Source organism: Oncorhynchus tshawytscha, linkage group LG05, assembly GCF_018296145.1.
Source record: "Oncorhynchus tshawytscha isolate Ot180627B linkage group LG05, Otsh_v2.0, whole genome shotgun sequence".
In the NCBI taxonomy this organism is placed as follows: domain Eukaryota; kingdom Metazoa; phylum Chordata; class Actinopteri; order Salmoniformes; family Salmonidae; genus Oncorhynchus; species Oncorhynchus tshawytscha.
In genome coordinates, this window is record NC_056433.1 from 54,256,571 (window position 1) to 54,283,776 (window position 27,206).

The 27,206-nt window shown below is 44.1% G+C and overlaps 1 protein-coding gene across 12 annotated transcripts; it reads right to left on the reverse strand.

The window, feature by feature from the left end:
- Positions 1-6: 6 nt before the first annotated feature.
- LOC112250871 (transcription factor E2-alpha) lies at positions 7-26,595 on the reverse strand. Of its 12 annotated transcripts, none has more exons than XM_024421367.2 (21): positions 26,052-26,593; positions 22,637-22,738; positions 21,017-21,089; positions 16,564-16,637; positions 16,026-16,098; positions 15,609-15,649; positions 15,210-15,345; positions 14,934-14,980; positions 9,159-9,273; positions 8,194-8,351; positions 7,854-7,995; positions 7,599-7,657; positions 7,414-7,492; positions 7,102-7,178; positions 6,796-7,002; positions 6,569-6,680; positions 6,260-6,401; positions 5,118-5,180; positions 4,330-4,565; positions 3,917-4,068; positions 7-3,814 (listed from the first exon to the last, which is right to left on the reverse strand). In XM_024421367.2, the coding sequence occupies exons 2-20, from the start codon at positions 22,715-22,717 to the stop codon at positions 3,923-3,925; spliced, it is 2,061 nt and encodes a 686-aa protein (XP_024277135.1). In that variant the 5' UTR covers positions 22,718-22,738; positions 26,052-26,593; the 3' UTR covers positions 7-3,814; positions 3,917-3,922. The 12 variants fall into 12 exon arrangements, with proteins under 12 accessions (XP_024277135.1, XP_024277136.1, XP_024277138.1 ...); XM_024421368.2 differs by having other exon boundaries at positions 6,796-7,005; positions 9,174-9,273; positions 26,052-26,591; XM_024421370.2 differs by having other exon boundaries at positions 6,796-7,005; positions 7,854-7,965; positions 26,052-26,591.
- Positions 26,596-27,206: the final 611 nt, after the last annotated feature.

Consider the following 27,206-nt stretch of genomic DNA (forward strand, 5'->3'; position numbering starts at 1 on the left):
CCAAGCTATAATCAACCCTTTATTACAATGTTTTCCTTTATTTTTTATTTTTTTTATGTATACAAGATTCAAAAGCCAGACATTGAAAAAGGTATAATTCTGTTATTAAAAATGGCACATTTATTGCTACATTACTGTTATATACAGGACAGTTCTCAATAACTACTTTATATATATAAAAAATAATAAAGGAGACTGGGACTGGAGGTACTCTGAAGACACTGCTCAATCTTGATTGTGTCCTCACTGCAAGTGTAAGATGCCAGGCTCTGTAGCAGTGTGTGAGTAGCCCCATTTGAATACATAAAAAAGTATTTCCCTCCTCCTTGAATTGATCTATGATCGGATGTAAAAAAAAAAATTAAAAAAAAGGGGCTTTATAAATACATTTGATTTGATCTGAAAGAAGTGGTTAGGAAAAGAAAGGTTTGCTGTCATATACCAATGAAATCAAAAAGTTATTCATATAGCACATTTTAACAGGTTGACAATACACTTCACACTATCCAGTCATATCATTGAGCAAGGAGGGGTGGATGCACTTATAAGTATTCAAAACAGGGCCAGTGTCAATATTCAGGTCAAGAGACACAGAAATAGACCCTCCATCTTTCCCCCCCTATCCAACAACTCAGAATACAGGTTGTAAATTGTCATTTTGGGATGTTCACAGAATAAGCAAATGACACATCAGCTCAGTCCATTTTTTCCCCCTCAGAACAAATCTTGTATATTTAGTACACATTTAACCTTGTAATAGTAGAGAAACAAGTCTTCAAATCAACTCTTTGAAGAGGTACATAAATACCTCTTACAAGAAGTCACTGTCAAAGTCAATAATGAGCTGGCAATCAGAAATAAGAGAAGTCTCAAAGCAAAGGAAATGGTCATAAATGACTAAATATAGCATCACTGCTGCGCGCTCTTTTTTTTTTTACACAGACAAATTTTGTAAGTTGTAATATGACAAGAAGCTCCAGTTATCATGGCTCAAAATAACACAGCCCCCCCCCACTTCAAAGCTGAAGCCATATATTGACATTGAGGTGCTTCGAAAAGCAAATCACAAGGGCAGAAACCAGCATCTTAGAACCCAGTAGTGTTGAGTGGTTTTTTAATATGGGGGCAAACAGAAACAAACAAAACCAGGAACCTGACCCCACGGCCACAACTTAACAGTAGTTTGGACAAATGGTCAAATCAGTAAAAAAATATAAAAAGTAACTAAGCGATATACATAAGGTTCATGTTTATTTAACTAGATACATTGAAAAAAAGCCTGTTTTTTTTTCCCATTCTCAACTTCTTCCTGAAAATTGAAGGGGGGTCATCCGATGTACCTCTACTCCTGGCGATACATGAAATGTTATGGTTAAAAAGAGAAAACTGTCTTTATAGTTATGAAAATACAAGTTCAGGCACTGATAAGGCATCACTCCCCAATAATGACATCTTTAGTCTTGAGAATGAAAAGGCCACACTATTGATTCAAAACTGTATTTTTCTTTTCCCCTATTTTTCTACAAAGTAAACTTAAATCCTTCTCAATACTATGACCAACAGGTAACAATGCACATTTCTGCCCCTGTGGTTAGATGGTGCTGCTATACCATGTCTGAGGCCATGATAATAACTTATCACAGGAATTAACACTGTTGTATTTTCAAACCATCCTGTATCTTACACACAAACTCCTGCCTCCAAAATAACATGTCAGGACACTCTAGCATAGCTGCACATTGATGACCACATGGATGAGTGCAGAGAGTAGAATGGAACGTTTGAAATGAAGATAAAATAACATTGAACCGACTGACAAAACCTGGATACATACTTGAAAATGAAGGCAATCCACATTTGAATGGTACATTCAAAACCAGTTGCATAATTACTGTTCGAGACAGAGCCCGTCTCCGTAGATGTTTACTTGTAAAGTGACACTACCATTCAGTAAGAACACTTCAATAGGACAGTCAAGAGGCATCCACTCCAGCCACACATTCCCATTTGAAAATAAATAATTCATCTGGGTAACAGACAAAACACACTTCCTTAAATGTTTTTTGTTTTTTTAACACAGGAACAATATCTTAGGCCACTGTAACCTTATCAAATGTAGCAATCACATCAAAAAGGTATGCACCAAAGACTGACAGCTTAATAGTCACTAAATACATAATGACAACTGACCCCATCTGTCTTTGTTTATATTCTGAGCCTGTGTTTTTATTCAACTTTCCTCTCCAATGGCAAGTTGACAGTGCAATTGGAGTTCATTTTGAAAATACATTTAATATCTCTTCATTCTACTCAACTACGATACACTCTAAACTTCAAACTAACATTGTCATTTATAAAAAAAATCTACAATGTATAGACTAACAAAAAATATATATTTATTTATATATATATATATATATATTTCATTTTGCCCCACTTGAAATAATATCCTTGGATTTTTGAATGAATGAGGTGGATTTACAAAAGAGATTTTGCCTCATTAAGTAGCCACTTTAATAATATAGTCAGGACTTCACAGGAGAAGGGTGAGGACTTGATAGTTCATTGGGAATGCTCAAAGCTTCAATTTTAAGAATAGACAACTTAACTTATAACAAGTATTAAGATTGTATTTAATTATGGGCATCAATGGTTAATCCTGCATCTGCAAATGTGCACCTAGTGTTAGTCTTTTAACAATGACAATGCAGGGGGTGAAGCATCATATTTAGTTTGGTGTCCTTAGGTGGTGCGTGTTGGTACAGGGTCAATTGATTTGAAAAACTCAGGAGGGTGGCACTACACAATACGGCCATAAGTTGCCCATCAAACCAAGCCTCCAGTCTCATGAGAAAATGTGACAGAGTCGCTGGTTAGCGCCACAAGCTTTTCTGTAGTTTTTGACGGAGTCAATAGTAGCCTATGGGTGAGATGCAGGATGAAACCTACTCTTCTTTTGTGCTGTAAAACTGCACTTTGTCCTCCTCTACCCCTGGCCAGCTAAACCGGCATCTCCCGAATAACCTACACTGAGGGGAACAATACTGGAGTCTGAAATACCATTCTTTTGTTTATGGATGGAAAGAACAGCCTTGGAGAATAATTTCCTACAACTCTGAGAACATGACAACTGGGCAGCGGAGGTTCATCTCCCTTCTCCCTCATCTCATGCCGGGCCCACAGAGCTGCGGTGGGGCCTGCAACTCTGCCCCGATGCAGGTCATGTCCCCTCTCTATTGCATGGGTTTGGTTACATAACATATGTAAGACTGTACCATTAAGTTGGGAATGACAAAACTACACCTGAAAAAAAATGTGCTCATACATATAACAACCCCTAAACAAAATGTTCCGCAAATGTAAGCAGTTTGCTTAAATGTCTCATATAAAACATGTAACAATTAGGCACAAATCCTTGATTAAATTTGTCATTTGTTAGGCTTCTATCGTTCACAGAGCACCTCTCGGCAGTGTGTTGAGTCCCATTGGTGGCAGGACACTATAACTCTGGTGTTCCATCATGTTATAGAAGCAAAAAATATATGTATAAAAAAAAATTAAATTAAATAAAGTTCACATTTGCGCTGGTAGTCATGGTCATGAGTGCGGCAAATTGGCTGTGTCAGTTTTGGCAGTATGCATGTGTGGATAAGGGTATGTGAATGTGCGTCTAGAAACTGAATTTGACAATACACAAAAACATCAGTATACGTGTACACACACACACACACACACACACACACACACTGAGAAGAATGGGTGGAAGAAGAGATTAAGGCCACATCTTCCGAGAGCCAAGGGAATTCCATTAGATCTGCAAAGAAAAATACAACAGTGGTAGTATTCCAAACTTGAATTTTGGTGAAGTGATCAACTCAAAAGTACTACAATTATTGATGGATGAAGAGGTACCTACCTGGTATTACATATGACTGACTGGGTTATGGCCGTCTCCCCCCATGCCGGGGTGGCCTCCCGAGAGCTGCATGGGGGAGTCACCCACCACTCCAGACACCTTCTCCTCCTCCCGCCGCTTCAGACACGCTGCTTTAGGGTTCAGGTTACGTTCTGACGAGGTGAAAGGAGAGAAGATGAGTTTACGTTGCATTCAAGTTAGTTATCCAACTTTCCATTGTGCTCCAAACCTATTTAATCCTTTAAAAAAATATATACATAAAACTGATTTTCTGGTCTGAAAAACAGCTGGATGAAATATTCTGTTCGGTCCTTCGGTCCCTGAGGAAAGAATACACACAGGGGACAAAGTAATACCGAGGTCAACGCTTAAAACAAATGCAAATAAATATGGTCACAGTAGCACTGCGTTACCTCGGACTTGCTGCTCCAGGTTGAGAATGACGTTGACGGCTTGATGCAGGATGAGCAGCTTGGTCTGAGGTTTGTCGTTGCTGAGGTGCAGCTGGCACATGCGGCCCAGCTCCTTGAAAGCCTCGTTGATGTCTCGCACTCGCAGCCGCTCGCGGGCGTTGTTGGCCACTCGCCGCTCTTTCTCACGCTCTACCTTTACCTCAGGAGGAAGGTCCTCGTCATCCTCATCCTCTGGACTAGAAGGCGGAAGACACGGAGAGGAATGAAGCCACGGGAGGGCGACACTCACAAACCAAGCAACTAGACTTTCAAAGAGTTGGGCCGCATGTGCCAGCTGCACCTCAGCAAAACATGCAAAGCATAGATGCCTAAGCATTTAGCTGTCATTCTAAAAGAATCCTGGATAGCACCAGGAAGTTATGTAGTTCTGAAAGTAAATGTTTTAAAAAGGAAGCTCCAGACATATTATTAAACAGGTTAATAGACATACAATTGATCCGAATAGAAAACATTAATTCACTCAAGACGAGGAAAATAAGTTAATGTCAGTGTAATGAATAATAAGGACTATTCCATTTGGTAAAGAGACTAAACAATAATGACTTTTATCCCACATAGATTGGAAATGTTAACTTTTACCATTATGCTATTCAATGTCACTTTGTCAACTACTATGTCTATACCATCAAACCAACTTAAAATGTATGTGGGGACCTTTGCAGAACAGTGGACATCGCTATACAATCTTGGCTCCCCAAGCATTACAGTCTATGGATGGCGAGACTTACTCATCTCCCGGGTCTGACAGGCCTGAGAGGCCAGAGAGGATTTGGAGGGTCAGCGCCTCCTTTCTGAAAACAATGGGACATGAGGGGAGGGCATTACACAACTAGCTGGAAATGGAGTGACCAACTCAATGAACACAGCTAACTAACAGTGGTAATTGAGCATATAAAATGGGGGGTAATGTCATGTGTTTATCCTTGTATTTGTTTGCGTAACAGAATTTAACAAAATGTCCACCTATGTGGGATAAAATAATCTACGGTACACAAAGAAATATGGCCATAATAACACTGCATTACCTCTGACTTGCCTTTCACTATTTAAAGAATAGTTTTTTAAAAAGTGGATATCCAGATAGTTGAAATACATGTGTTTTAAAGAACAAATGTCAACTGCAAATGGGGAGTTGATTGTGCGGTGCACTCGGCTTGTTGTTTCAGCACAGACGGGGAGCGGTACGAGAGGAGCAGGGACCGGTGTGTCTGATACAGAAAGAGAGAAAGTAGCCAAACCAACTTGCGCAAGACAGATAATCTACCGCAGCAACAAATGGGTCTATCATCTCATCTGGTAGTGTCTGTCTTTACTGTATATAATCCATGTAAACAAGCTAGCTACACTAGCCACCAAGTTAGTTAGCCTCATTTAGCCTTGCTAGCTGGCTCTTTCGCTGCGCTCCCCGCAACAACTCAATTCATATTAAACAGCCTACCTATTGGTTGATCATTGTAGCCTATTCCTTCTCATTTAGCCAACTTAAATCCTGTAACTGTTATTCCATTTTGTATGGATGAGAAATCTCCCACTTCACTTGCTACACGTGGAGCCTGACAGTAGTGCTGCTTTGAATTACATGCGTGAAAAGTGTAGGCTGCCGGTACATATTTTTAAAGGGGCGCACTTATAAAAACTGTTGCTTTATTCACACTTCTAATGGCATGGTCTATTCTTGTACGTAGCAATGTCACATAGACCATTTGACAAAACCTTTTCATTACAATAGGCCTATATTATTTGTTTTCTCAAAAAAGTAAATTGAATACCAACGGCCGTTTGGATATTGGAATAACCGTGTCCATCCCTACACACAGGCATACATTCTGTATCACAGTTACCACTATCAATAGTCAGGGTGATCACCTACCTTGCTCTGATGCGTTTGGTTTCCTTCTTCTCGTCCTCAGACTTGTCAGCAATGGAGGAGTTCTCTTCGTCCTCCTTGTCCTCTCTCTTGATGTCCGAGCCGCTGGACGAGTGTGTGGAGCGGGCCACGCTTCCTGGCAGACCTGTGGAGCAGAACGGAACCTCACCGTCAGGATTTAAAGAACAATTAAGTAGCCCATTATCTTATCTGTTTGCCCTGGTGGACACATTACATCAGGGAAAAGGAGTACAGCTCACAGCGAGGATGAGAGTAGCGAATGAGAGTGTGTGAGAGGCGCGTATGACTCACTGGTGAAGCCGTCAGATTGTCCAGTGGACTGAGGGGGTCCGGAGGCGTGGTGACCGTGCAGCAGGGTACTGCTGGGAGGAAGGCCTGTGGGCTCCTCGTGATGGTTTCCTCCCTGGAGAATGGGAACAAAGCATGTGATAAAACACAACAAAAGCATCATCACAATCTCAGTGATGTAAGACAACAGGGGTTTAGTGTTGGAACCAGAGGTCAGAGGGCGTGCTCACCATGGCAGGGTGTCTGTTGCTGAGGGCCAGGCCAGCGTTGGAGAAGGCCTGAGAGAGGCCTCCCAGGCCACCGTTGTGCACAGACGACACAGCGCTCAGCAGGCTGTGCATGTCAGAGTGAGCTCCTCCCCCCAAGCCGGGCGGGCCCTGGACAGCGTGGCTACGCAGCACGTGGATGGCCTCTTCCAGACGGTCCTCCATTTTGTTCTGCTGCAAGGAGACACAGGGCAAATCTCAGTCACTACGTTGATAATACGATCACATCAAATAGTTTATTATTTGTAGTAAAGACTAAATAGTGCGTACCAGGGCGTGCAGTTGCCCTTCGTAGTTGGGTGACAGGGCAGACTGCCCTGAAGGTCTTGGCCATTGAGATGCAGCTCCTGCAGAGAGAATAGATAAGATGCCACATTTACACGGAAAAGTGTGACCGACAAAATGACAGCTCTGATTTCTACCAGTAGATGGCGATCCAGAGCTCCAGTCACGATCATGTGCTAATAGGGGATCATTTCCATTACAGCTTTTCATCACTATTTCATCCAATTGTCTGCCCTTAAAACTCTTAACTAATACAAGCTACCAAATGCAGCAGATATAACAATCCAGTATGTATACCTGCAATTCCCTGGGGCGAGCCCACTGGGGTGGAGGGTGTGGAGGAGAAGTTGTTACTGTTGTGGTCCGAGGGGTAGATCTACAACCGTCAGGAAAGAGTACCTTCAACTACTGAACAACAGCACACACAAAGAAGAAAATACAAAACAAAAAGGCAGTAGGATTTTTTTGGAAGGATTACTCACCGATGCAAGAGCCTTCCCAATCTCATCCCCTGAGCTCCCTGCAGTGGCGCCTCTGTTGGCTGTGGAGAAAAGATGGCTTATTGATCAAACATTATTTTACAAGGCAGAAACTACTACAAAAAGGTCTCCAATAAGCTAGTGAGACCGCTTTAAATACACTGTTAAACCGAGGGGCAGCACAACATGTTTCACAGGATATAGACAAGGTAATTGGTTAAAAAAAGCGATTGGTTGTCATGTGAGCGTTAGTTGTACCCATGATGCCGTCTGCTCCGTTAATGGAGGGCGTGTGGTTGTAGCTCCCAGAGCCAGAGTGGAAGCTGGGTGGGAGGCTGCCGTTCACCTCACTGCCATGGAGAGGGTAGTTCTGTGGGGACAGAGGTAGGGGTTGACGCTTCTGGAGGGAGGACAGAACAGCTTGGGTTAGAGCCACTTGCATGGAAGTTGGATTCGTCATAGAGGAGAAATGGCATAAACAGAATACAGAAACAAATAAAGATGACAAAAAACATTGTTGCATGTACTAATTCAATACAACAGTTACTTCAAAAGGAAAACAATTAGGAATGTGAATATAAACGATTTGAAATATTACATATTGAGGGGCTGTCCTCACCATCCTGTCCTGTGGGTTGATGGCAGAGAAGGAGCCTGGCTGGCCAATGTGGGGGGAGTTCCCCAGCATGGCAGAGTAGCCAGACTGACCCAGAGGTCCTGAGGAGGCCCAGGGGTCAGAAGAGGGGTGGAGGCCCTCTGTCAACAACAACAACAACAACGAGGGTTAGGCAATGGACTTATTACTCACTGAAACATGACTAACTCCAGGGCATTTTAACTCAACACATTTTCATTTATTGTTTATTTGCTTAAAATCTCTGACCACAACAGGTGCTTATTAGAGAAACAGGTTTCTATTTAAGACAGGCGTCTATTTCCTTAATGCACAATGCTAATTTGCATAGTTAATTGTTTACTTCCAGCATTTTAATAAATGTCTTAATTTCCTGCACTAATGTGTTACCTACACACTGTCACATTTCTTTTGCCTCGATACAAAATAAAATGTTTAAAAAAAAAACGTTTTTGACTGTGCATTTATCAGTTCTTACTTTTGTCACTAGAGGGCGATTGGCCAGTCTCTCAGGTCTTGTACTCCCAAAGTGTTCTTGTGCTTGCCAGTTAGCTAGCAGTTCTACGCTGTTAGCAGCCAATGGCTAGCAGTTTGTTACTGCCGATAAAAATGGATGATTGCAATCCTTGTTTCGAGTCATTACTGAATTATTTAATGTAACAAGTCAAACATTAAACCATGTAAAGAATGAATGGTACTTCACGGTAACCTCAAAACTATTCGATTATACCCAGCGTTTATCTGAAACAGGCGTTTATGTGCTGAAATGTGTTTCGTTGCCTGGCTATTAAAAAAGAGACAGGTGGCTATTTGAGACAGAGTTTAATTGAAGTTTTACAGCACCTTTAACATAGAGTTAAAATAACAAAGAAAGGTTAGACAGTGTACTCACTCCAATGACAGTTTATGAAAGTGCTTAAAATGGTTACCTTGCAAGTAGTTACCTTGCATGTAGAAAGAGCCTGGGTAGACAGAGCCAGGTTTGGTGCCAGGATATCCTCCGTTGTCACGTGCATATTCATCCCCAGAGGAAGAGGCATACACCTAAAGGGTCAAACACAGTTGACGTTAAGCGCCATTTCAACCACACACACACGACATATGCCTACATTTAGCCTGCCCTGGAATAAAGTTGTCTGCTCCTTACATCTAAATTGGCAGGTGTCACTATTGCCAAGACGACGACAAATGCATACTGTAACTGCCAATAATAAAATGGTCTTAATGTGTAACGTTGTTGCACTAAGCAGCCAGGAGGTGGCGAGGGTGAAGCTGGCATGCTACCCCTGCTTGTGCTGTGTGAGAGAGCAGCACAGTGGCCATGCTGGTCACGGCGACAGATCCAATCCCACAGCCCAGCCAGTGCTTCCGCTTTCCCAGGAGCCTAGTGACATAGCAGGGTTACCGCCTGCAGCTCACCTCTCACTGGTAGCTCACAGACACACACCATTGTCGAGCCCATGACCTCAAATCAGCAAGGGGATCACATTTAATGATATCTCAGATTTCAACAGTATAGTATTGACAGTTTTAACATTTAATTGGGGGGGGTGATATGAGTGTGTCCCAACCATGGGTTTGAATACTCAAATAGACATTTTTGTTAAATGGCCCTTCAATGCTTCAATGGGTCATTCAAGTTATTCTGAACCACAATGAATTTCACATTCAAAATGCCATGCCGTTCCTGAGCCTTCTTGCCACATGTGTCGAGAACGTCGAATCACTCCCATAAAATTCATACGGACACAAAGATCCCAGCTTTCTGACACCATAACCCATCACTCACGCTTTCTGGCATGTATGAGGAGAAAGAGGGATGAAAGAGAGAGAGAGAGAGAGAGAGAGAAGAGGGGGGAGAGGATATGCTGCAAAGAATGCTAATCCAGAAAACTGTTTTTTTTTCCTGTAATTTGATTTAACAGGGAGAAGTGGAAAGGGAATGGAGAGATGCACTTCTAATTACAGAGCCATCTGCCTGTTCCTGGACCCGGTCCAACTCCACAGGCAGCTGGGCTGAGGAGAGCCGAGGAGAGGGCTGAGAGAGGTGGGGGCTGGGAGCCAGTCAGCGAGAGAGGGAGGCATGGGGAGAGAGATAGAGAGAGAGAGGTTGGGAGGGAAAGGGGGCGAGGGAGGGTATTAAGGCACCGATGATTTATGAAATAGGCAGAGAGATAAGGCTGGGGGGACAGAATAAGGAAATCTGAATGACTTAAAGCATGATATGGCGAGGGGAGTGTGAGGTAATAGGGGATTTACTACCATCACAGATAATTCGAGAGAACAAGCCAGAGATGACTTCATTTAACATTAGGCTTTGTCTTTCACGGGAAAACAATGTTGAGCGAATCCTCTGCTCTAGATAGAGGTGGGGGATTGAAACAATGATTGCGGGTGGATAATTCTGTTCTTAAGAAGGAAAGAAAGAGGATTTCTGGTGAAAATCCTCACTAATGGGTGTTTCATGTAATTCAGGTTATGACCGTGTGAGGTCCTATAGTCAATGGCAAAACAAGTGATGTAATAGAATAGAAAACAGATTCCTATCAATTTAGAGAGAAAATACGGTCTACATAATTAATACAACCACCGTAGATGGCTCAGTAAAAAGGGGCCACAATAAGCCTGGGAAATAGGATGTGTTGTATGTGACATTTAGGTTAGGGGTCAGGGCTGGACTCCAGTGTACAGGTATTGGAGGATTTAGTGGAGGGGTCTGTCGGTTGGGTTGGACGAGTGGGAGGACTGGAGAGCTTTGCCGGACTAGGTTACAACACAGAGCTGAGGGTGCGAAGGGAGGGGAGAGGGACACAGGATCATCAGCAGTCATTAATCTGGGCTCAGACACGGGCTAAGAGGCCTCGCGAGCAGCGCGCCTCACAACTGGGTCACTCACAGGGGGAGGCCACCCAGACCATCATGTGGCGAAGCGTAGGCAGACGGATGGAGGGGGAGAGAAGGGGGGCAGCTGGGAGTTGAAATGAATTTACACTAAAACCTGTGTTTAACATCATCTACATTTCATAGGTAATGTTATGACCACAGAGGTTCCAATATGACTGTCATATTGGAGAGTGCATGTGGCAATGTTTTCAGTTACAGAACATTTGTCTAATGGCAATATTTATTTTTTATGATCCCTGGCAGAGGGCCTTCCAGTCTTCCACTAATAAGGCATCAGGCAGCCCGAACACACCAGAAATATCTGGACCATCATACAAGGCAAGGAAATACCCCCGGCATGCATTCTCAAGCATTAGTTCAACACAAACCACTCTAGTGTTATTTACCACTGTTGGTTATTTGGAAGCATTATCAGTAGCCTGAGCAGTGTTGTAAACTAGAGACTATAGTTGCTTATTTGCAGGCTTAGACAGGAGCCTTGAGCCCAGTGTTGTAGACTAATGTTGTTTGTTTGGAGGCTCTCTCACTAGCCTGGGCTGTCAGTTTGCCTGAGTGAGCAGAGACCCTTTGCCCCCTGTCTGTCTGTCTGTCTGTCTGTGTCTCTCTCTCTGTCTGTGTCTGTCTGTCGGTGTCTGTCTGTCTGTCTGTCTGTCTGTCTGTCTGTCTGTCTGTCTGTCTGTCTGTCTGTCTGTGTCTCTGTCTGTCTGTCTGTCTGTCTGTCTGTCTGTCTGTCTGTCTGTGTCTCTCTCTCTGTCTGTGTCTGTCTGTCGGTGTCTGTCTGTCGGTGTCTGTCTCTGTCTCTGTGTCTGTCTGTCGGTGTCTGTCTGTTGGTGTCTCTCTGTCGGTGTCTGTCTGTCGGTGTCTCTCTCTCTGTCTGTGTCTGTCTGTCTGTCTGTCTGTCTGTCTGTCTGTGTCTCTCTCTCTGTCTGTGTCTGTCTGTCTGTGTCTCTCTCTCTGTGTGTCTGTCTGTCTGTGTCTCTCTCTCTGTCTGTGTCTGTCTGTCTGTCTGTCTGTCTGTCTGTGTCTCTCTCTCTGTCTGTGTCTGTCTGTCTGTGTCTGTCTGTGTCTCTCTCTGTCTGTGTCTGTCTGTCTGTGTCTGTCTGTGTCTCTCTCTCTGTCTGTGTCTGTCTGTCTGTGTCTGTCTGTGTCTCTCTCTCTGTCTGTGTCTGTCTGTCTGTCTGTCTGTCTGTCTGTCGGTGTCTGTCTGTGTCTCTCTCTCTGTCTGTGTCTGTCTGTCTGTCTGTCTGTGTCTCTCTCTCTGTCTGTGTCTGTCTGTCGGTGTCTGTCTCTGTCTCTGTGTCTGTCTGTCGGTGTCTGTCTGTCGGTGTCTGTCGGTGTCTGTCTCTGTGTCTGTGTCGGTGTCTGTCTCTGTGTCTGTCTCTGTGTCTGTCGGTGTGTCTGTCTGTCTCTGTGTCTGTGTGTCTGTCGGTGTGTCTGTCGGTCTCTGTGTCTGTCTGTCTGTCGGTGTGTCTGTCTGTCTCTGTGTCTGTCTGTCTGTCGGTGTGTCTGTCTGTCTCTGTGTCTGTGTGTCTGTCTCTGTGTCTGTGTCTGTCTCGGTGTCTGTCTGTGTCTGTCTCGGTGTCTGTCTGTCGGTGTCTGTCTGTCGGTGTCTGTCTGTCGGTGTCTGTCTGTCGGTGTCTGTCTGTCGGTGTCTGTCTGTCGGTGTCTGTCTGTCGGTGTCTGTCTGTCGGTGTCTGTCTGTCGGTGTCTGTCTGTCGGTGTCTGTCTGTCGGTGTCTGTCTGTCGGTGTCTGTCTGTCGGTGTCTGTCTGTCTGTGTCTGTCTGTCTGTGTCTGTCTGTCTGTGTCTGTCTGTCTGTGTCTGTCTGTCTGTGTCTGTCTCAGTGTCTGTCTGTCGGTGTCTGTGTCTGTGTCTGTCTCAGTGTCTGTCTGTCTCAGTGTCTGTCTGTCTCAGTGTCTGTCTGTCTGTCAGTGTCTGTCTGTGTGTCTGTCTGTGTCTGTCTGTGTCTGTCTGTCTGTGTCTGTCTGTGTCTGTCTGTGTGTCTGTCTGTGTCTGTCTGTGTCTGTCTCCGTGTCTCTCTGTCTCCGTGTCTCTCTGTCTCCGTGTCTCTCTGTCTCCGTGTCTGTCTGTCTCCGTGTCTCTCTGTCTCCGTGTCTCTCTGTCTCCGTGTCTCTCTGTCTCCGTGTCTCTCTGTCTCCGTGTCTCTCTGTCTCCGTGTCTCTCTGTCTCCGTGTCTCTCTGTCTCCGTGTCTCCGTGTCTCTCTGTCTCCGTGTCTCTCTGTCTCCGTGTCTCTCTGTCTCCGTGTCTCTCTGTCTCCGTGTCTCTCTGTCTCCGTGTCTCTCTGTCTCCGTGTCTCTCTGTCTCCGTGTCTCTCTGTCTCCGTGTCTCTCTGTCTCCGTGTCTCTCTGTCTCCGTGTCTCTCTGTCTCCGTGTCTCTCTGTCTCCGTGTCTCTCTGTCTCCGTGTCTCTCTGTCTCCGTGTCTCTCTGTCTCCGTGTCTCTCTGTCTCCGTGTCTCTCTGTCTCCGTGTCTCTCTGTCTCCGTGTCTCTCTGTCTCCGTGTCTCTCTGTCTCCGTGTCTCTCTGTCTCCGTGTCTCTCTGTCTCCGTGTCTCCGTCTCCGTGTCTCTCTGTCTCCGTCTCCGTGTCTCCGTGTCTGTCTGTCTCCGTCTCCGTGTCTCTCTGTCTCCGTGTCTCTCTGTCTCCGTCTCCGTGTCTCCGTCTCCGTGTCTGTCTGTCTCCGTCTCCGTGTCTGTCTGTCTCCGTGTCTGTCTGTCTCCGTCTCCGTGTCTGTCTGTCTCTGTCTCCGTGTCCGTGTGCCCGTGTCCGTGTCTGTCCGTGTGCCCGTGTCCGTGTGCCCGTGTCTGTCCGTGTCCGTGTCTGTCCGTGTGCCCGTGTCTGTCCGTGTCCCCGTGTGTGTCCGTGTCCGTGTGCCCGTGTCTGTCCGTGTCCCCGTGTGTGTCCGTGTCCGTGTGCCCGTGTGTGTCCGTGTCCGTGTGCCCGTGTCCGTGTGTCTGTCCGTGTCCCCGTGTCTGTCCGTGTCCGTGTGCCCGTGTCTGTCTGTCGGTGTGCCCGTGTGTCTGTCTGTCGGTGTGCCCGTGTGTCTGTCTGTCGGTGTGCCCGTGTGTCTGTCTGTCGGTGTGCCCGTGTGTCTGTCTGTCGGTGTGCCCGTGTGTCTGTCTGTCGGTGTGCCCGTGTGTCTGTCTGTCGGTGTGCCCGTGTGTCTGTCTGTCGGTGTGCCCGTGTGTCTGTCTGTCGGTGTGCCCGTGTGTCTGTCTGTCGGTGTGCCCGTGTGTCTGTCTGTCGGTGTGCCCGTGTGTCTGTCTGTCGGTGTGCCCGTGTGTCTGTCTGTCGGTGTGCCCGTGTGTCTGTCTGTCGGTGTGCCCGTGTGTCTGTCTGTCGGTGTGCCCGTGTGTCTGTCTGTCGGTGTGCCCGTGTGTCTGTCTGTCGGTGTGCCCGTGTGTCTGTCTGTCGGTGTGCCCGTGTCTGTCTGTCGGTGTGCCCGTGTCTGTCGGTGTGCCCGTGTCTGTCTGTCTGTGTGCCCGCCTGTCTGTGTGCCTGTGTCTGTCTGTCTGTGTGCCTGTCTGTCTGTCTGTGTGCCTGTGTCTGTCTGTCTGTGTGCCTGTGTCTGTCTGTCTGTGTGCCTGTCTGTCTGTGTGCCTGTCTGTCTGTGTGCCTGTCTGTCTGTGTCTGTGTGTCTGTCTGTCTGTCTCCGTCTGTCTGTCTGTCTGTCTGTCTGTCTGACAGAGCTGCTGGAGCAGACAGACAGGGTGGTGAGTGGGTGAGCGTTAGTGTGGGGAGACTGTCTGTGGGCTGTGAAGGGGAGCAGAATGAACACTCACCGAGGACGGCAGGCCAGGGGGCTTGCGGATCTTCTTGGGTTGGGTGTCTACAGGGAGACAGAGAGAAGGTAAATCACATGGCTCGCTTCATCAAGGTTGACTGTTGTGTCTAGTTTGAAAATAACATCCTAATGATTGTGTATTGCTAGCGTTTTCACAGTTAGAGAATCATGCTACGCCTATTACTAATACTCTTGCTCAAATCATCTGACAGAAGGCAAGAGCCTGGAAAACATTACAAAGAACTAATGTGGGCTTCTTCCCGAACCACCGTACCTAGCTGGCCATCAGGAGGCCTCCTCCTGGGGTTGTTGGGGTATGATCCGGGGTAGAACTGAGAGGTAGACTTTAGCCCAGAGGGGGACATGGCATCTGGACTGGGCATGACGATGTCACTGGGCAGGAAGCCGGGCTGGCAGAACAACACAAAGAACAAGGGGTTAACAAACAACACATGCAGGAATGCATACAAAGCACACATCAATGCACAGTTCTGGGAAATCCAGAACACTCTAATTCAATGTGTTTCGGATGAAAGGAGAAGTGAGAAAATGGGGTCATCTTTATACTGAAAACAGACTTTAGCTCAAATCAAGTTAGAATTGGGGACATGGTAAACCTAAACTTATGATCTTAACTAGGTTTAATAAGCAAAGTGGTCAGAAGCACTCTTACCTGGCCACCAAAGGAAGAGTATGGTATCCTCTCATTTTTACCTGTAAGAAGAAATGGACAATTATCGGGTTCCTTATGGAATGGTAGTTAAACATTGGGTATTTGGAGTATACTTGAACAATGACAAAAAGTACAAATCAGTAGCTGTTTAAAATACAAAGTAGTGATAAAAGTGCCCCCCCCCCATTCAGAGCGCTCAGCTGCTGGCCAGACAAAACCCAAGGGAGCATTTCTGCTCCAGTGCTCTTAACATCCAACACACACACTCTTCCTGGCACTTTGTCACTCAGATCATTTCATGGTTATAACAAAATACGTGCACACCAACAGTAACTCCACTACTTATTTACAACCTATCCCAATTACAACACTGAAAGACACAGAGACAAGTCATCAGAGACTCTGAGCGTAGCCTACCTCCGATTCCTGAGCTGAGGAAGGGGGATGACAGGCCCTCGTGCTCATTGTAGTGGGAGCCATCTCCGTAGCCCTGTGGGAAAAACAACATGGTAAAGAGTCAGTCAGCAGAGTTCACTGATCAGTAATGAGTCCTTCCATGCTATGGCCAGTGCACTGGTTCATCCCTGTCTGTAAACTACCATGTGAGCTCAGGAAGTGTGTACGGGATCCAGTCTCTAGCAATTTCTTAATCATCAAGTTGTGGTAACAACAGTTTGCTGCAGCCAATCTTCACCCCCTGTACACCGTTCCTTTATATTTACAATGAGACGAGCCAAGACAGTTACCGTGGATGTGAAGCCGCAAATTACCATTGGGCTTCCACAGAGGTAAAGACTAGCGCAGAGCCTGCCAACGCCCGACTCTGAGCCAGGCTATTAGGTACAAAGTAAAACTACCAGTCTGAATCATATGCATAGTTTGCCAATGCACTGAGCTGTTGTGAAGTGAGTGTGTAGTGTATGTGAGCCTGTGATGAGCCCCTGGTAGTGCTTACCCTTCCCTGGTTGAAGGGGGGGCTGTTTTGTTCTCCTGGGCCCCAGGATCCAGAGCCATTGCGCTCATCCAGAGCTGGAAGAGAGAGAAATGAAAGGGTCTGGAGAAAGTACACAGCGGCACCATTTATATGAGGCTATTTTATACTTCGCACTTTTACCTTTTAGAAATCAAAGCACTTTCTGCATTTAGTCCCCCTATTTGAAGAAGTCATAGGTCATAGCATGCTAGGAATATAAGACCAAATACTACAAATTTGACTACTTTAATATACAAGTGAATTTGTCCAAATACCTATAGACACCTTTAAATGAGGGAACTAGATACATCAAGTGCTTTCATTTCTAAAATGGTAAAACATATATGAAAATACAGTCAAATAAAAGGTGACATTCGATACTGTTGCCTCATATGAAACATGTGATCTCAAATCCCAAATGGTGGAGTATAGAGCACAATTCTGTTTTAGTTTCACTGTCCAAATAAATATGTAGGGGTATATGTGTAGGAATGTAGCCATAATGCTAGCACCCATCACTCAGGTGAACTTGTCAGCACTGCAGAGTCCCTGAGCCAATGCATGTCATTCACAGGTCTTAAAAGGCAACACCATTGGGACAACAGATCACCTTTAAGAGAATCTGTCATTGTCGCATTAATAAGGAAGGACCATTCCATACATGTCCATGTGAAAACCTCAAATTGAAAAAGCAGTGATGGGAACTGCTGTTTTAAATCACCAGTCTGAAAGAGGGGGCATTTCACTGATTCTATAGTGGGCAATGATCCTGTCGTAGTTGACAGAGAAACCAAATGATAACAGAACGTGTCATTGTCTAGCTTCTCATTGCCATTTGTTTCACAGCAGTTGTGCAGATGCCATAATATGGTAAGCCATAAAACATCAAATAACATACATATTCAATACACAAATCATATATGAATATGTTAAATCATTTCACGAGTGGCGGCTGTGTGGCGGAGGAAAAACAAGCATTCTAAAGATTGGCAGAGCAGAAATTCCAAAATACCCCCATCACCCCTTTCTCCTTGTCTTATCCGTTAATGCTACCAAGCCTCTCTGGAGACACAGGGCTTAATTGCATACTGATTTGCATAATTGTGCATATTAATGCAGTTTCCTTATGAATATTCATATTTCTCCTTTGATTTCTGCCTAATTAAAAAAATGTGTGAGAGAGAGTGAGGGGAGGGAGAGAGGGTCTGGGCGAGATGAGCGGCTGACGACTCGGAATGAGTGATGAGGCTAACAGAGCGGTGCAAGCACCTACACACGCCATGACAGCCATGATCTATGGAGCTGATGCCACTGGCATGGAGAAGCAGGGGAGCAGAGAGAGAGGCACCTCCAAATATCAGCCTTACTCAGTCACTGTCAGTGAGCTGAAAGGTCACACTGCTAAGACAGTCACATTTAGTCACAAGGACTGATGGACACAACTAAATATGAGCGACAGGCTTTGCATGGACACCACTTCAACAGCCCTGCTGGCAGAGTTAGTCCACTCAATATGGAGACACAATCAAATCCACATAAGTGGCACCCCAGAGCCATAAAATAAGGCTTCTTAAAAACCTTCTCCATTATCCAGTGTCTACAATGGCTTCGTTCCAACAGCCAGTCAATAGTAGTATTTGGTGCCCACATAGACCTACGGCACTTAATAAAAGGCCTCCATTTGGCGAGCGGGTACTACATGAGATAGAGAGAGCATCGCCTTGCAGAGAAACTCTGACAACATTGTTTCACACTTTGTGGAGTAATTAACTTGGAGGCAATTAAACAAGGTGGGGAGCTGCTGAGGTGACACCGACACACAGCCAGCTATATTGAGAAGTGACAGCCAAACACTGAGGAGCCTACTGTCACTATGGAAGAGGAGAGGAGAGGAGAGACGGAGGATGGGAGGACAGGGGTGAAGGAAAGAGGAAAAGGCATGGGAGATAAGAGGGGAGAAGGAAAGGGCTGGGGGACTAAAGACAGACTTCATGCTGCAATAATTGTTTCATGTTCATTCTTAACGCTTTTACAGAAGATCTTCAATTTCATTGTTTACGTGTAAATTATGTTACAAGTGTGGTTCCATTCTCTTCTCCCACTTTCTACCTGTTGAAATGTTGAACTGCAACATCTAACCTGATTCAGTAGATGAGAATCTAGTGAAGGCCATGAGGGAAATATTAACACTGTACAGGCCAGCCAGCCGCTGAACAAATAATCTGATTTTTGAGGCACAAAATCTTCTCACTTTCTTGCGTACGTCTTATAACCACAAGCAAAAGGCTAGGTCTAGTAGACCAGACATTTTTTAGTGCCACCAGTATAGGACATATTTGATAGAAGTTGGCTGTTCAGATCATAAGGTGACAAACATCCTAGGACAATCATCTGAAATAATATTTGTGTGGGAGTGTGTGCGCACAAGCACGTGTCTCTGCCTGTGAGAGAGGGTTGTTTGTTGTTGTTGGGGGGGAATGTGGCCTGTCCTGGGTGGGTGGATGACGGGGCCAGCAGCTGCAGAGGTGAGTGAGGGGATGCCTGGTGGAGCCCTGTGGGTGTTACTGCTCCCACAGCCCCAGCTCCCCTCTCCACACGCTCTGGGCTATGGGCCCTGACGAGGAGGGGAGGACGCCTAATGCAATTAGCACCCCTCCGAGTACTTTTGTGTTGGTGAATAGAGGCGGACTGGTAGGCCACAACTCCACCGGTGCCTTTCCCGCGCTGAGTCAGTCACCTACTAGTAGAACAGAAGCGGTGATGTCACAGGCTACAGTTGGGCCAGTTAAACAGGAAGTTGACCTGTTTGCAGGAGAACAATACAGAACAAACAGGCTGCTCTTTGTTATGGCAATGTGATCTTATCATAATGGAGGACTGAAGTCAAGTTGTCATTTCAGGAAAAAGTGGAAGAGGTGCGAAATACACATTTTTCACATACATTGCCTACTTCAAAAGAAGTGCATTCTCCTCAAGTGAAAAACTGACGTAAAACTGCTGAAGTGTGTAATTTAGACCTGTACCGATGCTACTCCCTGTTGATTGTATATCTACTTATAACAATGGATCTGGTGCAGCTTCAGAGTGGAAAACAGGAAGAAACGTATCCAACAAGCCTGAATTGTAGCTTACAGATGCCCTAATCTCTCACTGGATTGATAGGCTTGTATCATAACCTCGAACAGAATCTCTAGAGGTTGGCAGTGTGGCACTCGTGCTATTACGAGCTACCTGGAGTTCTCTGAAAGTTAAATGTGACATCTTGAAGTATCACATTCGAATGGTGTCAATGACCAAGGGGCACACTTAGGACAGGGGCAGGAATGAACTTCTCACTGCTAAGTAATTGCCTGCTGTAATAGAAACAAACTGAGTCCTGCCACTGATCCCCATTCAGAGGGTTCCCACTCTGGCCAACACTCCATGCTGGGCCAGTTAAGTGTTCCAGAGCTCGGGGTGAGGGGCATTGTCTCTGGCTGAAGCCATTTCCTGTGAACCAAGTGGGGGGAAGAGCCCTGTGTCGAGTTGGGGGAGGAGTGTTTTATACTTCAGGGTGGGGGAGTCGTTTCAAGTCCATAAGCCCTTTTCTGCCTTTGTTCCTCTGCGGCCGAGTTCTTACTCTGGGGGCCGCGCAGAGTGTGACTCCATTTCACACTGCAGGTTGGCAGGGTGACAGAGGGAAGGAACATGTCTTACTAATAACATTCAGCAAAAGCTACTCGCACATTTCAGGTGTTCCGAAATACAAGCCATGTTGGTGGTAGAAAAAGATGAATTGGAAGTTAAAAAATATATATTAAAAAAAAATTGAATTCACTAAATAGAGACATATTGTAAATCTAAACGGCCACCAAGATGGTTTGCTTCATCACCCCACCAAAAAACAAGTTGGGTCTCATTCAACAACCAAAAATAAAGAAGACATTCTTCTGAATTACAGCGATTTTGTCATCCAACACACAGCGTTGAAAGGCACCACCAACGTTCTGAAGCTTTAGCACAGATGAATCATCTTGGTTAGATAAAAAGAGCGGGGGTTAAAAAGGGTAAATGTGCACACAGAGTGACAGAGCAGGCTTGAATATTTCCACAGGAGAACTAGGATCAAACTAACCAGATCTGGACAACTTACTACCAGCAATAAAAGGTGATCAAATACCATCCCCACACAGCGAAAGTAGGAGGTCAATCAAAAATATATACAGTATCTTTAATTCTATTGCCAAGTGAATGGGTGAAGGCATAATGCAATACAACAAAACCACTACGGCACCACTGCTCCAGTACTTTAAACGTATTATACAAGGACAAATAGCAATGTTGCAGCTACATATAAACAGCCATTATCCATTACTTACTGACCTTACCAAAACTTGATACAATAAGGCTCAGAAAGACAGTTTTACAGTATTCTGCATTCAGAACAGAATCTTACCTGATCCGCCAAACTGACTGCTAGCGAGTGTCGTCGGTCTGTTCTTCCCATTAGCCACAGGTGGTGCAAACATCTAGAATAGAGAAGAGGTGGGAAATAAATACTGATGTGAATATTCATTGGCCACACCTTCTTTGAACATACAGTAAAGCTAGATCATCGTCTGTGATGTGAAATGTGGGCTGGACACGGATGTTAAGAGTGATCTAGCCTAATCCCTGGTCACAGGTGCTTGCTTAACATGCCATCTCATGAGCCACTGTGTGTGCTTCTTCCTCTTGGCATCTGGGCCAGCAACAGCCATACTGTAACATTATCAGCCAATCCTGCCACATAACACACACACACACACACACACACACACACACACACACACACACACACACACACACACACACACCTTTGTCTCCAATGGGTTTAGATTCCATACATAGCTACTGCTTACAGGACCATGGACACATTTCTGATTTGAGTGGGTGGCGACACAAATGGATGTGCATAGCAAACCTAAGTCTTGACACACACACTAGTGGCCCATTAAGAAAGAGAGGGAATAAAACCAATGGAATTTCACTACCCTTAAGGCTTCAATAACACAGAGAGGAAATAAAATACCTGGGCAGATCTTATATTAGTACGCTGTGGTTAGTGGAGGAATATCAATGCGTGGGACATCAAGTCCGATGACAAGCGTTTACTCAATTAGGGTTCCTGGTCTTGAATCCACAGATATTTTTCAGCCTATAGTAATTATCCATAATAATCTATTTACACAGGCTCAGCTATTCAATTTATCCAGAGGGAAAAAAAAACACATGAATGTCAACTTAAAAGCCCAACAGAAATCATATGGTAAAAATGAATGAATACACAAGCTGATGCCAGCAAGTAGATGACAATCAAACCCAAAATCTCCTATTAGTCCGACCATTCATAAAGACCTGCTTTCAAGAGACATAAACGACAGGGTTACCCCATTCCAAACAGCATGTATTGAATTGAATACGATGTGGGGTGTTTCATCGCAAGAACCACTCAAAAGTATGGAGAGTCCCTTCAAACGCTTCCCATAAGTAATTATCAGCCATCAAAATATGGCAAGGTTGTGCACAAAATAAGAAAAACCAAACTCGGAGCAAAAATAAACATTACGGCAAAATAGGAATCAAATACATCTCGCTTGAATAAATCTTCAGGATTCAGGTCAGCCCAAACCATGAAAAAAAGATCAGTAAGGTTGATTTTATGTTCAAACACTGGTTGAAAACCAATGAATAAACACCTAGGACCTGTGGTACATTCAGGTGACCTTGCTTTGATTTATTGAGGATGGGGTAAAACAAAACAAAAATATGAAAATGAAATAACTTCTGGGAGGGATGAAGCTACTTTTGCCATGCTGGAGTTCAAGGATGGAAAAGAAGATGGGGTAAGCAATGTGGAAAAATTATAACCTGCTAATGAATCGGGAACAAGGAGAACTGTTTAACGGTTTTGCTGTCATTATATTGGATATGTAACGGGCCCGTCCCTCCCCATTCAGCCGCTCTCTCTCTCTCCCACCCTCCCGGTCCAGCAGTCTATGTCCTGGTCCCAGACCCCTAGCCCACTCTCTCTTACCGCACTGAAATCCAGGAGGTCGTTGAGTTCCTTGTCTTGTGTTCCCACTGCAGTCATTCTCTGCTGCTGCTGCTCGTTCATGCCCCTCAGTCACTAACAACCCTACGAGAGAGATTCGCAAATAAGATAGACTGACTTTTAGTGGAACCAGACTAGAGAGCACAAACACATTGAATGTGACTGAAAAAATAAATAAAATAAGAAATAAATAAAAAATCAGGCTAGATATTACTGGCTGATATGCCTGAGGAATTTCTGAGTTCTATCACTTGAGAAAATGAATGAACATACTGCTTTTTTTCTGGCCATGTAATTCACTCTTGCCTACCACTCACTTTGGACACGGATGCGTAAATAGTTGGCGAAAGTTGAGAACCCAGACTAATAGTCCAAGATCCTTCCCCTCTTATTGTCGTTTAGATGATTTCCCAGAGGCTCCACAACCTTAACACTGCCGCCTGTCCGCCTAGGACTTCTTCATGATAATAATAGTTGTCAGACATGGGTATTTTGGCATATGGGACACGGATATTCAAACAATATTCAGAGAGAAAAAAAAAGGGCAACACTATTTTGTTGTAACCGGGTTAAAATGGGTAGCACCATTTCCCTTGTCACATATAGGCCAGTGCAATAATTCATTGTGAATAATCACATATGAACAAATACAACATAAAGAAAGACCAGAGAGGGTAATTAACTCCTTTGGGCATGACCACATAGGTTACTAATAGTGAGGCATCACTATACAGGCTGCAAGGAAGGGAATCGGACACTCCATGTGAAGAATATAGGCCTGCCTAGTTAATGCATCCCTTATTCAACCTTTACCAAGACTAATCACTTCTCCCAGGCCATGTCTTCCACAACAAATCACATGCACATTGATCATCCATTTCTACATGAAAGTAAAGTATATTAGGTTTACAATTAGACATAATTGGAGCTATTGTTAGACCTAGGCAATAGGGGTGAAAGGCAGAGCTAATGGATGTATGCAAACATGTCATTACCAAATTACCATATGTCAGCACAGAGGAACCTTGTCAAATGGCACAAAAAGCATGAATACTGGATTTACCCTGTGTTTTGCATTCCAACGGGAGCCTGAGGCAAAGAGGCAGAGCTCAGATGCTCAGCAGCACTACATGCCTCAGAATAAACTGCCAGTGCAACAGAGAAGAAGCACTAGGGCGCCAACAGGTGGTGTACTTTTACAACCTCCTTTGTAATCCATTTCTTGTGCAATTTGTTGTAAACAACCATTTGAAGGTTTGAACCACAAAATAAATGCAACTTGTCAGGTGTAAATGTAAACACCAGATTTGTAACAATACATCAATTGCAAAATGAAAGCTATTCTTACTTTCTTCATATTTGTCACACACACACACACACACACACACACACACACACAGGGCTAGTAGTTCCTTTGAGCCCTGAGTGGAATCAAGGAATTATTCTTTTTTTTAAATACAAATTACGCTTTAGTATCTTCAACGTTGAATAAATTCCTTGGAGAAGACGTGTGTAAAAACAATACTTTAAAAAATGCCTATAAACCATTCAAAGGAGCCATCAGGATTAGGCCTTGGTATTGAAAGTGAAGGCAGGTTAGGCCTACATGACCTAACCTTGAAACAAGACCCCCCTAATATAACAATAGGCCCAATTGTAAATATGCCTAATGTTGTCTTGCCACACTTTTGGATAAGGTGGTAGGCCAAGGATACACAAACCTTGCCAAACATAAACCACAAAAACAATTACTGTTCTAAAATGTTGTGGGTACATCTGGATATTTAAAGGGACGCTGGCACTGTGGATACACACATATTATTGTACAGAATAGTATATTTTGCTACCCAGTTAGAACAATATTCGGAAGCAATAGATTAGGGCTATGGTCGCCTTGTACATGTGAGCCAGACAAGGCAAGACGTCCTCCATGTGCAAAACTATAGTCTCTATTCCTAAAAAAGGAACATATTTTGAACACAATTTTAATGTTATTTTAATTATGCAAAACACATTGACAAGTGGGCTACTCTACCCAAACCTTGCATATCCAGGCCTCTGTTTCTGAGAGCTGACATCAATACAAAATCCATTGTGATCATCATGCACTTCCCAAAACCTTCGAACATATTCAAGCACCACCAAAAAAACTAATAGCAGAATGTGAGTTTTGGACAATTGTGTTTTTCCTTTGAATAGACATTAACAGAAAATGTAAATATATGTTTTGAGTTGAAAAAAACTCAAATACAACTGTTGCTTCTCAACAAGGGAATATAATGTGTCTGGCTGCAATGAATCCACCTAAAACTTTACATTATTGTCGGGAACAGCATCATGATCAAATGTATTCAGAAATCTGCTGGGTTCAACGATATTTTCATTCCGATTAAATGTTTCCATATCGTTTCGCGTAGTTTCCCGAACTGAAACAACGTAAATATTTATTCCTGGTTGCAAAATCATTCTACTCCGCTCGCTAGCCGTTTCCAAAGATAATAGGCCACGTCTAGGTCCTATAGCCTACTGAAAAGGGATGCTTTCCAGCCGGAGGATATTGTCAGTTTCCAAGGGCTCTATGTTGTGGAATTAAGAATGGGATCTCTCGCTACACAACGTAAAATAATTGCATTAACCTTGAGGAAAAGAAAAAACACATAAAAGACACTGAAAAACAAATAATGTGGCCTCCTTGAATAACTGAGAAAGTAATTTTAATAAGGTTATAAATACGTTATTTCTTTTGAAATACGAGAACAAACTCAAGGTTGAAGTTTGCATTTCAGTTAGTTCAAAAAGGAGATGGTGGGGGGTGGGGGAAATAAGTAATTTCCTGCCAAATGTGGAATAAAATAAATGTAAATCTAGCCTGTGACCACCCGCTTAACCACTTTCATAAAGGGGTCGTTGTTTGTGTATTAGTGGTTATTGAAACGTCTGCGTTAGTTGCTTTACATTTCTGATGAACTCTTGAAATGGCAGGGTGAACCAATGAAAGTACAAGTTTATAATGCCCCTCAACATTACTTAGGCTATATAGCCGATTAGATTTAGTCGTCATTCCCACTGATCGAACACAGGCTTCTTTAGGGGAAAATTGTGACTAGTAAACACATCAAAGTGAGTCAAATTCAGAATAACCTATATCTTTATGGGGAACAAAGGACTAATTTCCCCCACTACACGGTTGGTGCGGAGATCACCACACACTTGAGGGCTGAACTCACCACCTTACTAGAAACCAGACAAAAACTTGCATCCCCCCGCTCCAACCACACATTCCCAAAACTTTTGATAATTGTAGAAGTCAGACGTTCTACAATTGGCCACATCCCACCTAATTAATTCGTGCAATTTTCCCGACTATATGTCAGTCTGAAACAGAAGCATTTTTTACCTTTAATCTTCAAATGTCTGGCATCCAACAGTAAAAAGAAAGGCTGTCTCTCGCAGGGGAAAAAAACATAAAACTTCAAGAGAATTTCAACCTCAGCGCGTGAAACGCATTGGATCGCTGTAGGTCTTCCTTATTCCTCCTGAACCTTGCTTCGTTACACTGTCCACGTCATTAGTACAATGTAACCAGTTTGCATCCAAACAATATCTAGTTATTAATCTCACGTCTTCCTTTTTGTTGTTACAATTGAGATGATTTCATTCTTCTAGAAGACATCTTAACCACCTCCGTCCACATTGTCAGAACCAACAACGTATCCTTCCGCATAAAAAGAGGGCCTCAAAGCAGCGGTGTCCAATTTCAAACGCCTATATAGAGACAACCTATTTGCTCATCGGAAAAGAACAACTATAAGTTGTAACGACTTAAATTGATGTAACCGCCGCATATGTTAAATCGTTGGCCAACTGTTAATGTGTACTCTTCAAAATAAAGAAGATCTAAAGGACTACGCCTTTTAGCGGAAGGTTATAGTAGGAAAGTTAGCTGCGATTACACAGCAGCTTCACGAGATGGAATGATAAATCCGTAAAAGCATAGCCAATAGAAAAACATATATGAGTGACAAGCAGTCACGGAAGCCAATAGCCGACCGCAAATACATATTTGAACCTCCCTCTTCTTGACGCCTGGTTTGCTGTGTGCTCAGGGAGGCTGTGAGGGGGCTACAGTGTAGCCTCTGACATCATTTTAATGCTGTGGTTAACATTTTGCTCGGTCTACATTTTGTAAACGTAGCCTAGGCTACTCCAAGCAGAAGGGTGAAATTGTCAAATAAATAACATTCATTGCCTAACTATATCACACTACTAGTTGTACAAGGCTTGGCTTCAACCATGTGTACTGTAGTGCCAACAGAGTGGGCATCACTAAATTGTTAATTCAGACTAGCCATAAAATCTAGCCTAGGATCTAGCCTGTTTTTGCCAGTTAGACTTTTACAATTTCTTGATAATCAAAATGTTCACCTTAAAACTGGTCACACCATTGAGTATATCCCATTTTGGCAAAAATATTTTCTAAGAAATAGATAATAGATCATCAATAACTATTTTATTATTCAGGGCCCGAGTTTTTTTAGACCAGGTGATATGA